Here is an 18,385-nt window from a genome sequence, read left to right as displayed (position 1 = left end):
AGTATAGGGTCTAATATAATATAATATATATAATAATTATTTAGATTCTATTTCTATACTATTTTACTATATACTAGCTATATTAGGCTAGTAACTTTATAGTATCCCATACTATATATATAGTATTACTTATGGGGTCCTCTAGCTTAAGATTAGGAGTAGTTACTACTATAAGTAGGTCTAGAATATATATATTAACTAAATACCAGGCCTAGTAAATTATATATAATTATAAATTAGTATTCTAGAACTTCTTAATCTAGATAACTTAGATAGCTACCTCTTACTTATCTATTACTACTTATATCTTGATCTCTATAACTAGCTATTTATAGGTAATAATTAAGATAAGTTACTCCTTAAGTTAGAGATTATATAATAGAATATATACTAAATAAGAGTTTTTCTAGCTAGAGAATACTTGCTACTAGATAACTAGATAAAATAATTATTAAAGCTAGATTTACTACTTCTCTTACTCTTAAGTAGGAATCTTTCTATAAAATTAGTACTAGATCTAATTATATACTTCTTTCTAGTAATTTTATATAAATTTAATACTAGTAATAATATATATATATTACTCTAGTCCCTTATTATAGCTATACTAGTATAATAGCCTGTTAATATAAATAAAAATAATAAGAACTAGTATATCTAGTATATAAGAAATATATAAATTATCTAGTTATTAAATAATCTTTATCTAGCTAGCTATTACTTAAGTAATAGATTAATTATTCTATAATTTAAGAAAATATTTCTTTTATAGGTATATTATAACCTCCTTAAAATAAATATTATACTAGTACTAGTAATATATAATAATTTATAGTATAAAGATTTTCTTAAATAATTAGTATTTTATAATAAAATATAGATAGATAGTAGCTAGGTATAGATAAAAATATAATATTAAATAAGAAAATTAATAGAAATATTTAAAAGAATTAAAATTTAATTAAGTTTTTTAATTAAACTAGTCCCTAATTATTTAATTTACTAGTATAATTAATCTATTACTACTATATATAGCTATTTAAGTCTATCCCCTACTAAATTTTTAATAAAATTCTAATTAATTTTAATATATTATTATATATTTACCTAATATTTATAAGCTCTAAAACTTAGGAATCTATAATTTAAGTAGCCAATCTATATCTAGTAAAAATTTAAGCTATAACATGCAATAGATTCAACAGGCACTCTACTCCTAAAAATTGAGCCACCCTATAATAAGCCAACCAATCAGTGCTGGTCCTCTGCAAAACCCTAGAGCCACCCTAGTAGCCTTCCTCAACCCTTGTGGGATAGTTGCTGCCTAGTAAATAAGGCACCTATATGGTTGCCTGACCCATCTAGTTGACCCTAGGGTATTAGGGTTACCTAAATAGGTCTAGACTACCCATAGCTTGGCATACCCCAACAAAAAAAACCTACTTTTTTTATTTTAACTTTCTACCTTCCTAAATAGGAAATTACAAATTTTTTTTTTATATTATTAAAATTTAATTAGTTAGCTTTCTAAATATCTAATTTTTATTTAAAAAGACCTATAATTGGTAATTTTAGACCCAGGGTCTGTGTTAGACCCAGACCCTCCCCCCTGGAGACCCTAAAATTTTGCGCAGACCCTGGGGAGGGTCTGTGATAGAATAATATTAGTGGCCTGAAAAATAAGGCATCAACAGTTGCTGCCTAGTAAATAAGGCACCCATATGGTTGCCTGACCCATCTAGTTAACCCTAGGGTATTAGGGTTACCTAAATAGGTCTAGACTACCCGCAGCTTGGCATACCCCATCAAAAAAAACCTGTTTTTTTATTTTGACTTTCTACCTTCTAAATTAGGAAATTTTTGATTTTTTTTTAAATATTATTAAAGTTTAATTAATTAGCTTTCTAAATATCTAATCTTTATTAAAAAAGACCTAATATTAGTAATTTTAGACCCAGGGTCTGTATTAGACCCAGACCCTCCCCCCTGGAGACCCTAAAATTTTGCGCAGACCCTGGGGAGGGTCTGTGACAGAATAATATTAGGGTTAAGCAGGTTATGCAGTTACTAGTTGCTATAGTATTTAGTACTACCACCCTATCTAGCCCTATTTAGCAGGTGGTGATAGATATATTTAAATTATGTTAATTTTTTAGGGTTATTCCAAGCATCCAGGATAACCTAACCCTAAAAAATATAGAATATAAGATTATTAAAATTCTAAAAACTCTAAACCCTACTAAAACCCCTAGTTTTTTACTAGACTTTATTTACTACTTTAAAGTAACCTACTATAACTAGTTACCTTAGGCAGCTACTATTATTATCTTCTTTCTATCTAAAAGTAGCCTGAGGCAGTTTTATAAGATATTTAGGATTAAAATTCCAGCCCTAGCTTATTTCTATAGGGATATATCAGATATAATAAAGCTAGCAGAATTAGCTAAATTCAAAAGTAGTAAAGCACGGATCCTACTAGTAACCTCTAGAATAGGGGCTGGATTTGACTTTAATTATATAAATCTAATTATTTACTACTAGAGATCATATTTATTCTTAGATTTTATATAAGAATCTGGGCAGGCTAGGTAGAATCCTAGATAGTTAGCATGGTCATATTACCTAGTTTGGTCATATAATAGGTAGAATCAAGTAAATAACTTAGCTAACTGCCTGGAGTTTTAGAAATATTTAAATAAGTAAATATATTACTAGTAGCTAATCTCTAAGAACTTTGCCCTTAGTCTTATTAAGTTATATAATCCTAGCTAGGCCTAATATAATCTATATTAGTCATGTAATAGCTAGTCTAACCCTATTTAGCAGGCAGTCAAGTAATATTATTAAACAGCTACCCAGTAAATTAAATTCCTAGGAAGAGTAGTTAAATTATAGTAGGAAAGTTACTATCTAGTTTACTTTTTAAAATAGGATAGTAAGTTTTTATTTCTTTATTTATTTTTTTTCTAATTAGGAAGTTTATTTACTAATTTAAACTTTAGAATCTAAATTACTAGATCCTTCTATATTTACTAAGATTTTTACCCATTTATTTGAAAATTGCCCTGAAAATACTACTTAGGTAATTTAACTTGAGTAATTTAGGGCTTCTTTAGGTAACTTTATTCTAGATACATGCTATTTTAGGTATTTTCTACCTACTAAGATTTATAAGGGTCCTAATGAAAGTAATAAAGGTCTTACATGCCTAGTACCTGACCTAGTTGCATTATTATGGATCTTAACAAAGTAGAATTTAGATTAAATTCATACAAACCCTACTAAATATTAGAAGGTTAAAATTCTGCCTGAAAATCTAGGCAATTAAACCTTCCTAAAATAGAAATAGGATCTAGATACTAAAATTACTGAAGGAGCCCTTTATTTCTACTACTTTTTTCTAAATATATTTAAATTACAGCCTAAAATTATATAGGGCCTTAATATAGTTTAGATTTATTTTATTTATTTTATTTATTTTATTTATTTTATTTATTTTATTTATTTGATTTATTTTATTTATTTTATTTATTTTATTTATTTTATTTATTTTATTTATTTTATTTATTTGATTTATTTTATTTATTTTATTTATTTTATTTATTTTATTTATTTTATTTATTTTATTTATTTTATTTATTTTATTTATTTTATTTATTTTATTTATTTTATTTATTTTATTTATTTTATTTATTTTATTTTATATTTCTATACTAGCTACTATTGATATTTGAATTTTAAAAAATGTGGCCTGAAAAATAAGGCATTAATAGTTGCTGCCTAGTAAATAAGGCACCTATATGGTTGCCTGACCCATCTAGTTAACCCTAGGGTATTAGGGCTACCTAAATAGGTCTAGACTACCCGCAGCTTGGCATACCCCATCAAAAAAAACCTATTTTTTTCTTTTGACTTTCTACCTTCCTAATTAGGGAATTTTCGATTTTTTTTTAAATATTATAAAATTCTACTTCATTAGCTATCTAGGTATCTAATTTTTATTAAAAAAGACCTAGAATTCATGATTTTAGGGGGGGGTATCGTATCAAACCCAATACCCCCCCCCTAGAAACCCTAAATTTTTGCAGAGTACCCCCCCTGGTATCATGACAGAATAGTAGTAGTTAGTAAATATTCTCTAGATATTTAATAAGCTCTTTAATTAGCTTATTATATTTAATTTACTTAATAATATATTATAATTTAGGTTTATTATAGCCTTAATAAATTTATTAGAAATTAAAGACTTTCTTAACTTTCTTATTTTTTAATTTTTCTACTTTAATAAGTAATAGTAGATTAGAGTATTAATTAAGTAAAGAATTATTAATAATAGGGTAGAGTAAAAATATATTAAATATAGAATAGATTCTTATATTTTTAGATAATTTAAATTTATAAGTATATAGGCTAATAATTTTTTTAATATAATATAGCCTAAAATTTTTCTAATCTAATTTCTTCTATAGATAGAGTATTTAAATATTATAAGTATCTAACTAGATTTCTTATCCTATAATATAGTAATATATAGATTACTTTTAATAGTTAGCTTATACTTTATAATAGGCTTGAATAGATAGAATCTTAATATAAATAAACTTATAAATCTTATATATAATATTAGTAAATTTCTTAGTATTTTTCTTAATAAAGTAGATAATAGAGTAGCTTAATTTAAATTCTAATATTAAGTAAAATCTATAATTAGCTATAAATAATAATATTCTTATAGATTTAGAGTAGATAGAGTTAGTAATAAACTTAGTTATTAATAGCTATTTAAATTAATTATCTTATAGGTATAATATATATACTTATAAGTATTATTTTAAGATAGTATTAGTATATTTAGTTTAATTATTAATCTTAAAATAATAAGTAATAAATAATAAGTTATAAATCTTTAGGTAGGATATTAAGTATTTTTAGAAAGTAATAATAAATTAGATTCTATAATCTAATATAATTATTTTAGAGATACTATAAAGTTTCTAAATATATTTAAGATATAGATTAGCTACTTTTTTAGTATTAATTATCCTAGTATAAGGAAGGAAGTACTTTATCTTTATTAGATAATTAACTATAACTAGAATAGTATTATAGCTATTATTTAATAGTAAGTATATAATAAAGTCTATGCTTATATCTTGCTAGGCATGTTTAAAAATTAGTAGGGGCTTTAGTACTCCTTGCTTTACTTCTTAGAAAGGGGTAATTTAGTAATAGAAGTAATAATTCTAGACTTATTAGTTAATATATTTATAAATCCTAAATTAGAAATATTTATATAATATTAATTTATATATCTTAATTTTTTTAGAATATCTAGTAATAAGATTTTTATAATAGAATCTTAATATTTTAGCTTTTATTTTATTATAGTTAAGCATATAAAGTTAGTTTTAGTATCTTAAGTATAGACTAGTATATCTATAATTAGCTAGTATAATATTAGGGTATTTTAATAGACTATTTTTTAAGATATTTAGAATAGACTAGAGCTTCTTATCTTATAGATAAGCTTTATTAAATAGTAGTTATAATATTAGTAATAGGGAGATTAATTTATTAGTAGTAGGTTATTTAGTAAAGTATACTTAATATTAGCTATTAATATTTAGTTTTAGATTAGTAATAGTCTTAGGTAGTAAGTTTTTAGATTTTAGGATAGTCTAGCTCTAGTAAAGAAGTTATTTATCCCCTTTTTTAAGTAAGTTCTCTAACCTCCTAATTAATATATTAGGCTTAATACCTAATTTCTTAGGGCAGTAATATATTTAGAAGTTAAATCTTAATAAAAATTTAGACTAGCAGGCTTATTAATAATTTAGTAACTTAATTAATATAAAATACTCTAGGTTCTAGTAATCTATAATAATCTTTATAGATAATAGAGTCCCTTCTAATTTAGGATATTATTTTTTAAAGTATTAAATAATAATTAATAGTTCTTTATTATAAATCTTATAATTATATTCTATTATAGAATATTTCTTAGAGAAAAATATAATAAAATATAATATATTTTTATTATTATATTATAATAATATTTTAATAAATATATAATTAGAAGTATTAATTTCTAGAATTATATTTTTTAATTAATTAAAAGATTTTAGTATTAGGATATTTATAAAAGTAGCTTTTAATTATTTAAATATTTTTTAGTAAGTAAGTATTTAATTAAAATTAATATTTTTTTTAATTAGGTTAACTAATAGTCTAATAATTTTTAAAAAATTATAAATAAATTAGTAGTAAAAGTTTCTAAAACTAATAAAGGCTTGAATATTAATTAGATAGGTTAATATTTTTTATTTAATAATTATTTTTACTTTATTAAAGTCTATTTAGAAGCTATCTTTACCTATAATTAGTTCTAGAAACTTTATCTTGCGTATAAAGAATTTATATTTACTAAATTTAATATAAAGTTTTATTATTTATAGATATTCTAATACTTATTAGATATAATAAGTATATTTAATATAGATTTAGTTATAAATTAGAATATTATCTAGATATATAATATAAAAGATATCTAAATAATTATATAGAACTTTATTAATAAATCTCTAGAATAATACTAGGGCTCTAGTAAGCCTAAATAATATTATTAAGAATTTAAATAGACTTAATTAAGTTTAGAAGGTAGTAAGGTATTTTTATTCTTTTTTAATTTATAGATTATTAAAAGTAAAGATAATATTAATTTTTAAGAAATATCTTATTTTTTTTAGATTATTTAGTATCTCTTTTATTAGTAGTAGTAGGTAATAATCTTTTATAATAAGTATATTTAGGGCTTAGTAATCTATATAGAATTATAGGCCTTCTCTAGATTTCTTTATAAATAGGATAGGGAATATAATAGGAAAGAAATTAAAATAAATAAAATCTTTTTTTAAGTTTTCTTTAATTTATTTTTTTAAAATTTTTAGTTTATCTTAAGATATATTATATAGGCTTTTAAAAGATAAAGTTTTTCTAGATAATAGTTTAATATTATAATTATTAGATTAGTAGGGTAGTAGGTACTTAACCTCCTTTAGTAAGAATATATTATAGAACTTAGTAAATTTAGGGGGTAGTTATTTTTATAGTTTAGATTTAGTAATAATAATAAGATTTAGAGTAGCTTTAATATTAATAATAATAATAGTAAATATCTAGTATTTATAGCAGGTATATATAGTACAGGTAATAACTAAGACTCTAGTAATATCTTAATTCTTTAGAAGTTTAGGATAGGGATTAAGATATTAAAGAGAAGCTTTTAATAATATATTATATAATATTAAAATCTTTATAAATTTTAGAGATATATTATAGTACTTTTTATAATAAGAGCTTTTAAATAAAATAATATAATTAATAAATCTAATTTAGGGATTATAGATCTTTAATTAAGATAAGCTAAGAATAATAAAAAAGTATATAAATTAGGTTATAAAAAAAATAGTATTTTTTTTAGTATAGTTATAAATTTTTTAAGTTAAATAAATAAAATAAGTAATATAACTAGATTTTATTAAAATATTATTAAATCTTTTTAATAAGATAAGATTTCTTAATAATAATATCTCTAATTAATTATTTATAATCTAATTATAGTCTATAAAATATTTATTCTTAGCTCTAGAGTTAATTATAATAAAGATTAATAAAGTTTTATTAAAGATTTCTAGATTAATAAGTAGGATTATTAATTTAGATTAGTAATTTTTTTTCTTTACTATTATTCTAGCTATCATAGCCTTTAATAGGTAGAGAAAGTACTAGGGATATCCCTAATTATAACTTAGGTTAGGGATACTCTATTTTCTAATTTAGGGAATATAGGATATTTAGTAGGCAGGGTTCTAGTTAATAGGAGATATAGGTCTAGTTTAGTAATAGATATAAAGGTATAGCTAATTAATCTTTAGTTAGGGTATAGGTAGTTACCTACTAGATAGTTAGTACTACTATAATAGTAATATAGGCATTAGGTTTAATAATTAAGGTAATAAGTAATAGATAGGTCTATTAGGTCTTTAGTAGGAGTAGTAGTAATAATAAGATTAATAGGGATTATAAGAATTTAAGTAGTAGAAATTAGCTTTAAGATAGATTAGAAAGGCTAGGAATTCTTTATAGATAGGAATAAGATAGTATTTATATAATAATAGTAGTAATTTTCTAGATTTTATAAGTAATTAATAAAATTATAATATTATAATAAAGCCTTAAAATATATTAATATCTTTTAAAGTTCTTAATTAATAGCTTATTCTAGAATTATAAGTAAGATATTTTTATTTATATTTTTTTCTAATATAAGGTATTAGAATTTAGTAAAAAAGATACTAAATTTATAATAGATTTATTAAAAGTAAAATAAGTTAGTATAAGTATTAATTTCTAAATTTAGGTCTTTAAAAACTTTTTCTATAATTTCTAAAATCTTAATATAATTACTTAATTTATAGATTCTATTTTAGATATATAGTAAGATTTAGGTATATAAGATTTCTTTAAGGTAATTAATTATATAAGCTATTTTATTATTTAGGGTTAGAAAATAGTTAAGATTTATAGTTATTTTTTAATAAATTTAAAAAGTAAAATATCTTAAATTACTTTATTAATTATTAAATTTATTAGGGTTAAGAAGTTATTTAAAGGTTTAGGTAGTAGGAATAAATATAATAAAAGTAGTAGTAATAATAAGAGAGATAGTAATATTAATATCTTTTTTAGAAGGAGATAATAATTAAGAAAATATATTATTTTAAGTAAATATTTTAAATAGCTTTTATTAGATTTCTTTAGCTTATATCTTCTAGTACTTAATTATACTATTTTTTTATTAAATATAATTAAGAAGGTTAATAATAATAGAGTATAAAATAAATAATTTATAGAGTTCTTTTATAATAGTAGTAGAGAACTAGTATATCTTAGTAATATACTATCTTAATTTATTAAGGGCATTATATAGGAGGGTTTCTATATCTTTAGGTAGTATAGGTAGTAAGATAGGCATGATAGTAGTAATTAACTCCTAGTAGAAAGGGGAGCTATATAATATTAGGGAATAGAGTTAGATTTAAATATTTATTAATTAAGAGTTAACTAGATAGAATAGTAGAATAGTAGGTATTAGGTAATAGACAGGATATAGCTTGAAGAGCTATAATAGGATTAAAGATAATATAGCTTAAATATAGGAATAAGGGTAGATAGTTAAGGCAGAATCTAACTAGATAGGTACTACAGCTTCGCGCCGTGACACATGTTACCCCTAATCCTATTATAGCTCTTTAAGCTATATCCTTATCCTGACTTAATCCCTACCTATTATACCTGTATATAAATAGCCTAAATATATACCTTATTATTAGCTATATCTACTACCTACCTACTCCCTATAATATTATATAGCTCCTACCCTAGGTATAACTATTACTAGTATATTAAAATAACCTAAACTACCCCTAATTATAGACTTAGTTAAGAAATTTATAAGCTATATTATTAATAACCTTACTATTTAGATTATTTACCTTAAATCCTGTAATAAATATACTAATTTTCTAAAGAAGAAGATTTATACTCTCTAAAATTAAGTTAATAAAGCTAGCCTAGAGCTAGCTAAGAAGAAAGAAGTAGTACTATACTAGAAGAAAGAACTAGAAATAATTTAATAAAAATTAATTAAATCTAAATATATATTTACTATATTATAGATTACTATTATTTCTATTATACTTATTCTTATTACTACTCCTATTCCTACTAAATATACTCCCCTTACTAAAGCTATAATAATTAATATAATAAAAGTATCTATACCTATTTTTACTAGTCCTTTCCCTAGTACTTATCTTAGTAAGAAACTCCCTAATTTATAAGAATTTAATAGTACTTATTCTAATCTCTATTACTTTATATAATAAATTTATAATAAAATAGATACTAATCTAGATTATTTTCTAGCTACTAAAGCCTAACTAACCTATATAGTAAGATATCTAACTAGAAAGATTTATAAACTAATCCTACTTAAAATAAGACTTAATATTCCCTAGTTCCTAGACTATTTTAATTTACTTAACTATTTAAAAATAGTATTTAAAAATCTTAATTAAGTTTAAAATACTTAAAACTATCTCTATAATTAAAAATAAAGAAACTTAGATTTTAATACTTATTTTATAGAGTTCTATTATCTTATTTTAGAAAAAAAAATATTTAATAATTTTCTAATACTTCTCCTAATTTAAAATATTTTAATTAAACTTTAAAATATATTATTTTATAATCTTATCTTATTCTAAAATTTTTAAAAATATACTAACTATCTTTAATTACTAGAAAATTATTATTACTAATACTAGCTATAAGTATCTTATTCTTGCCTAATATCTAGTTCCTACTACCCTAGCCTAGTAGTACTAAGAAATCTCCCTAATTCTATCCTATCTAATTATCTAGTCATATCTCCCATGCCTAAAAAAGATTTAGATACTATAGATCTATTCTATGCCTATTATATATTATACTCCCCTAGGGAAGGATAATATAAGTATAAGGAATATTTCTACTATAAAAATAAAGTATATTATATAAAAAATTACTCCTTATCTAATTAATATTCTATATAAATTTAAGAATAAATAAATATACTAGTATATTATTCTAACCTAATCTTTATTATAATATTACTTATTTCTTATACTATAGCTTAGAATAACTATCTTACTATTTTAGAGAAACCTAACTAATTATACTCTCCTAATATCCTATCTAACTTAAAAAATAAAGTCTATTTAACTATAGTTACTACCTAGTACTAGAACACATATAGAAGCTCTTGCTACTAGATATATTATTCTATCTATCTTATACTATTATTAAATTAACTAACTCCTTTAATCTCTATTATATATATACTAATCTAATAGTATAGTAAGTATAATTATATTAAAAAAACCTAAAAATACTAATTTATACTATAATTAATTCTAGAGCTAAAAGAATTAGCTTTATAAATTACTAATAAATAAAAATATATAGACTAAAGATTATTCTACTCCCCTATTTAATACTTCTATCTAGTTTTTATAGTAAGGAAATAGAAGAAGATATAATAATTTATTATATAAAGGCTAACTTATTATTAAATAATTATTATAACTAGAAATTTATCTTCTATATTACTTATCTCTCCTACTATTTAATTATTCTAAAACTAGTCTAGCTTACTATATATAATCTAAAGATATATTTCTCTAACTAAATAACTATATTTAATAGTTAATATTATTATAAATACTATAATATATCTCTTAAGCTTATAAGAATAAAAGCCCTAATAAATATTCTCTAAAAGAATTAACTTAAATAACTAAATTAATAAAAAGAATTATTAGAGTTAAAACCCCCTATATTTATAAAAATATACTAAATATCCCTAAGAATACTAGTTATATATACCTACTATCTAGTATGAAAATTATATTAGACCTTATTAAATAAAATTAATAAAGAATTAAAGTATAGAAATACTAATCTTAAATTATTACCTATATTTTTCCTAGAATTATAAGATTTTTAAGATATATTTAATCTTTAAGAAATAGAGAAGCTATTACTATATTAACTATATAATTATAATATTAAGATCTAAGAAAAAAAATAGCCCTTATTTAATAAATTATACTTAATATTATAAGTATAATTAATTATTCTAAAAAAATAGCTAGAAAAGAATTTAAAAAAAGATTTTATATATTCTAACTTATTTCTAGCTATCTCTTCTATTCTATTTATTAATAAACCTAGAGATAGCCTTTACCTATATATAGATTATTAAGGACTAAATATTATATTAATTAAGGACTACTATTTATTACTTCTAATTAAAAAAACCTTAAATAACTTATAAGGAATATAATACTTTTCTAAAATTAATCTAGTAACTACCTTTAATAATATCTATATTAAGAAAGGGTTAGAATACTTAATTATTTTTTAAACTTATTTTAGGCTATATAAATTCTTAGTTATATTATTTAATCTAACTAATACTCTAGCTACTTTCTAATATTTTATAAATAATATCCTATAATAATATATAAATATATTCTATAATATATTTCTAAATAATATTCTAATTTATAGCTATATAAAAAAAAAATATACTAAATACTTAAGATAAATATTATAAATTTTAAGAAATAATAACTTATATATAAAAATATTTAAGTATAAATTTTACTAGCTAGAAATTAAGTTTCTAAATATTATTATTAGAAGAGAAGATATCTATATAAATCTTAAAAAAATTAAGACTATAGTAGATTAAAAGTTACTTAAAATAGTTACTAATATTAAGAATTTTATAAAATTTACTAGATTTTATTAATATTTTATTAAAGAATTCTTATAAATTCTTATATTTATTATTATCTTAAAGAAGAAAGGAACCCTATTTTTATAAATTCTAACTTATTAAACTATTTTTAAAATATTAAAAATAGAATTTATTAAGAAACTAATACTAAGATTCTTTAATTAGGATTAACTAGTTATTTTAGAAATTAATACCTTAAATTTTATATTTACTAAAGTATTATTATAATATAATAATAATAAAATTCTATATTTAATAAGATTTTACTTAAAGAAAATAACTTTAACTAAGTATAATTATAAGATATATAATAAGGAATTATTAATAATTATTTATTACCTAAAAAAATAAACTCTAGAACTAAAAAAATACTAGTATTTAATTAAGATTATAATTAATTATAAAAATTTAAAGTATTTTATAATAATTAAAATATTAAATTAATAATAAGCCTAATAATTTAAATTTTTATCTTACTTTAATTTTATAATTAATTATTACCTAGGTAAGTATAGAGTAAAACTAAATAATTTAATTAGAAAATTATAGAATCTTCTTAAAAAGGGGAATAAATATTTATTATACTAGAATTAAATAATATTAAAAAAAAAAAATTTAGTAAGCTTCCTACCTAAATACTTAAAGAAATTATAGAGCTAGTAAATACTATAATTAATCTAGCTCTAAATTACTACTAAAAGAAAGTTAATATATTTCTAGTTATCTAAATCTAAAGAAGAAAAGATTATCTAGCTCCCTAAATAATTAAAAGAGTACTTAAATAAGGATTATAAATAAAATCTAGTCCCTAATAATATTTTAGAAAATCTAGAAAAAGATTATAATTATTATCTATTAATTATATTATTTAAATATACCTATTATTCTAGACTCTTATTTTACTATAATTAACTATATATTCCTAATATAAAAGAATTAAAAGTAGAACTAATATATAAATATTATAAAAATATAATTATTAGTTATTAAAATAAATTAAAAACTTATAAATTATTATTATAATTATATTACTAGCCTAAAATATTATAGTTTATAAAATAATAAATTTATAATTACTATACTTATAAATAATCTATATCTTATTAAAATAAGTATTAAAAAATATTTTATTCCTTACTTATACTTAAGGATCCTTAGAGAGATATATTTATTAATTTTATTATATATTTATTCTAAAGCTTAAGCTTTAATATTATTATAATAATAATTAACTAGTTAATAAAATTTTAATACTATATTCCTTATAATAATATTTATAATACTAAGGAAGCTATCTACTTATTTTAAAATTATATTTAAAAATTTTATAAATTTTTTAAGTTTATTATATTTAATTAAGGATCCTAATTTATATTAATATTCTAAATATACTTAAATTATACCCTAAAAATAAAATTACTCTTATTTATTATTTATTATTCTAAAATTAATAGATAAATTAAATATATAAATATTATTTTAAAATAATATTTATAAATTTATATTAATTACTTATAAAATAATTAGATTAAATAATTACTTATAATAAAATTTACTATTAATAATATTAATTCTAAAATTATTAAATACTCTTTATTCTTTACTTTATATAATTTTAATCTTTATATAAGATTTAAACTTATCTTATTTAATTATTACTTATAAATTTATAATACTTATTAATTTATTCTAATTATAAAATAAATATAAGAATATTACTATATTATTATAATTATTACTTAAGCCTACTATAAATATTATATTAATTAAAAATATTATCTTATTAAATACTATATTAAGAGCTAATTAATCTAATTAAATATTAAGAATATTATAATTCTATATCTTTAAAAAAAATTAGATTAAAAAAATCTAGGCTTCTTCTTTATTAAAAGAATTATTAATCTTTATACTTATAAATTAAATTTATCTAAAAATATAAAAATATATCTAGTATTTTATATTAAATTATTATATTTAATTATTAAAGACCTATTATTTAAATAAGAGAAAATTAAACCCCTATATATTAAAATTAATAATATTAAGAAATAAGAGATTAAGAAAGTAATTAACTCTTACTAGAATTACTATAATTAAAATAGCTACTTATATTTAAAATATACTATTAAATAGATTAAATACTCTACTATTACTAAAGTTCCTACTAGCTATCTAGAGAATATTATTAAATATATTATTATTTATTATTACTACTACTCTAGAAAGCCTAGACCCTAGGAATACTTTACTAGAGCTTAGCCTAAGAAAGAGAATACTATTATAGTATACTTATATATTTATTTAATTAGATTCTATCTTAATTATCTATCTCTACTCCTATATTTAAGCTATATTATCCCTAATCCTATTATAGCTCTTTAAGCTACATCCTTATCCTAACCTAACTCCTACCTGTTGTACCTATATGCAGATAGCCTGAATATACACCCTGCTGTTAGCTACACCTACTGCCTGCCTGCTCCCCGTGACAGACTAGCCCCTAAATATTTAGTTTACTAGTTGTCAGGGGGCAGAGTCGGATTCAGATATTCATTGACTAGGAGCTAACTAGACAGAATAGCAGAATAGTAGGTATCAGGTAATAGACAGGACATAGCTTAAAGAGCTATAATAGGATTAAGGATAATATAGCTTAAATATAGAAATAAAAGTAGATAGTTAAAGTAGAATCTAACTAAATAAATACTATAGCTTCACGCCATAATAATACTCCCCTTCTTAGAGTTGAGCTCTATTAAAACTAGGGAGGAATTAGCTGGGGTTTCTTAAGATAATAAAGATAGTAATTATTTACTAGTTAATAAGTATTCTCTAGATACTTAATAGGCTCTTTAATTAACTTATTATATTTAATCTATTTAATAGTATATTATAGTTTAGATTTACTATAATCTTAATAAATTTATTAAGAATTAAGAACTTCTTTAACTTCCTATTCTTTTAATTCTTCTATTTTAATAAGTAGTAATAAATTAGAATATTAACTAGATAGAGAGTTATTAATAGTAAGATAGAATAGAAATATATTAAATATAAGATAGATTCTTATATTTTTAGGTAGTTTAAGTTTATAAGTATATAGACTAATAATTCTCTTAATATAATATAGTTTAAAGTTCTTCTAGTCTAACTTCTTCTATAGGTAGAGTATTTAAATATTATAAGTATCTAGCTAGACTTCTTACCTTATAATATAGTAATATATAGATTACCTTTAGTAATTAGCTTATACTTTATAATAGGCTTAAATAAATAAGATTTTAATATAAATAAACTTATAAATCTTATATATAATATTAGTAAATTTTTTAGTATTTTTCTTAGTAAGGTAAATAGTAGAGTAACTTAATTTAAATCCTAATATTAAGTAAAATCTATAATTAGTTATAAATAATAATACTCCTATAGACTTAAAGTAAATAAAGTTAGTAGTAAACTTAGCTATTAATAGCTATTTAAATTAATTATCTTATAAATATAATATATATACTTATAAGTATTATCTTAAGATAGTATTAGTATATTTAGTTTAATTATTAATTTTAAAGTAATAAGTAATAAATAATAGATTATAAATCTTTAGGCAGGATATTAGATATTTCTAGAAGGTAATAATAAACTAGACTCTATAATTTAATATAATTATTTTAGGGATATTATAGAGTTTCTAGATATACTTAAGATATAGATTAATTACTTTTTTAATATTAATTATTTTAGTATAAAAGAGGAAATACTTTATCTTTATTAGATAGTTAATTATAATTAAAATAGTATTATAATTATTATTTAGTAATAAGTATATAATAAAGTCTATACTTATATCTTGCTAGATATATTTAGAAATTAATAGAGATCTTAATATTTTTTATTTTATTTCTTAAGAAGGGGTAATTTAATAGTAAAGGTAATAATTCTAGACTTATTAATTAATATACTTATAAATCTTAGGCTAGAAGTATTTATATAATATTAGTTTATATATTTTAGTTCTTCTAGAATATCTAATAGTAGGATTTTTATAATAAAGTCTTAGTATTTTAGCTTTTATCTTATTATAGTTAGGTATGTAAAGTTAGTCTTAATATCTTAAATATAAACTAGTATATCTATAATTAGCTAATATAATATTAAGATATCTTAGTAAATTATTCTTTAAGGTATTTAAAATAAACTAGAGCTTCTTATTTTATAGATAAGCTCTATTAAATAGTAGTTATAATATTAATAATAAGAAGATTAGTTTATTAGTAATAAGTTATTTAGTAAAGTATACTTAATATTAGCTATTAATATTTAGTCTTAGATTAGTAGTAGTCTTAGGCAGTAAATTTTTAGATTTTAGAATAATCTAGTTCTAATAAAGAAATTATTTATTCCCTTTCTTAAGTAGGTCCTCTAACCTCCTAATTAATATATTAAGCTTAATACCTAACTTCCCAGGGTAGTAATATATTTAGAAATTAAATCTTAATAAAAATTTAGACTAGTAAGTTTATTAATAGTTTAGTAGCTTAATTAATATAAAATACTCTAGATTCTAGTAATCTATAATAACCTTTATAGGTAATAAAGTTCCTTCTAATTTAAAATACTATTTTTTAAAATAATAAATAATAGCTAATAATTCTTTATTATAAATCTTATAATTATATTCTATTATAGAATATTTCTTAGAAAAAAATATAATAGAGTATAATATACTTTTATTATTATATTATAATAATATTCTAGTAAATATATAATTAGAAGTATTAGTTTCTAGAATTATATTTTTTAACTAGTTAAAAGATTTTAGTATTAGAGTATTTATAAAAGTAGCTTTTAATTATTTAAATATTTCTTAATAGATAAGTATCTAATTAAAGTTAATATCTTTCTTAATTAGATTAATTAATAGTCTAATAATTTTTAAAAAGTTATAAATAAATTAATAATAAAAATTCCTAAAATTAATAAAGGTTTAAATATTAGTTAGATAGGTTAGTATTTCTTATTTAGTAATTATTTTTACTTTATTAGAATCTATTTAGAAGCTATCTTTACCTATAATTAGTCCTAGAAACTTTATCTTATATATAAAGAATTTATATTTACTAAATTTAGTATAAAGTCCTACTACTTATAGGTATTTTAATACTTATTAAATATAATAAATATATTTAGTATAGATTTGGCTATAAATTAGAATATTATCTAGATATATAATATAAAAAATATCTAGATAATTATATAGGACTTTATTAATAAATCTCTAGAATAATATTAGGGCTCTAGTAAGCCTAAATAGTATTACTAAAGATTTAAATAGGCCTAACTAAGTTTAGAAAATAATAAGATATTCTTATCTTTTCTTAATCTATAGATTATTAAAAGTAAAGATAATATTAATTTTTAAGAAATATTTTATTCCTTTTAGGTTATTTAGTATCTTTTTTATTAGTAGTAGTAGATAATAATCTTTTATAGTAATTATATTTAGGACTTAATAATTTATATAGAATTATAAGCCTCCTCTAGATTTCTTTATAAATAGAATAAAGAATATAATAGGGGAAAAACTAGAGTAAATAAAATCTTTTTTTAGGTTTTCTTTAATCTATTTCTTTAGAATTTTTAGTTTATCTCAGGACATGCTATACAGGCTTCTAAAAGATAGGATTTTTTTAAGTAGTAGTTTAATCTTATAATTATTAGATTAGTAGGATAGCAGGTACTTAGTCTTCTTTAATAAGAATATATTATAGAACTTAATAAATTTAGGAAGTAATTACTCTTATAACTTAGATTTAATAATAGTAATAAGGTTTAAAATAACTTTAATATTAGTAATAGTAATAATAAATATCTAGTATCTATAGCAGGCATACATGGTATAGGTAGTAATTAAGATTCTAGTAATATCTTAGTTCTTTAGAGGTTTAGGGTAGGAGTCAAGATATTAAGAAGAAACTT

General features: G+C 19.8%; 1 protein-coding gene across 1 annotated transcript; it reads right to left on the bottom strand.

Moving 5' to 3' along the window:
* Positions 1-3,415: 3,415 nt before the first annotated feature.
* On the bottom strand, positions 3,416-3,700 carry P175DRAFT_0429904 (uncharacterized protein; the record flags this gene model as incomplete). The annotated part of the gene is made up of 1 exon (XM_040893389.1): positions 3,416-3,700. A coding segment is annotated over one exon (285 nt), but the record flags the coding sequence as incomplete, so codon positions are not given.
* Positions 3,701-18,385: the final 14,685 nt, after the last annotated feature.

This window comes from Aspergillus ochraceoroseus, assembly GCF_002846915.1.
Source record: "Aspergillus ochraceoroseus IBT 24754 chromosome Unknown P175scaffold_1, whole genome shotgun sequence".
NCBI lineage: Eukaryota > Fungi > Ascomycota > Eurotiomycetes > Eurotiales > Aspergillaceae > Aspergillus > Aspergillus ochraceoroseus.
This window is presented reverse-complemented; position numbering and strand designations above follow the sequence as displayed.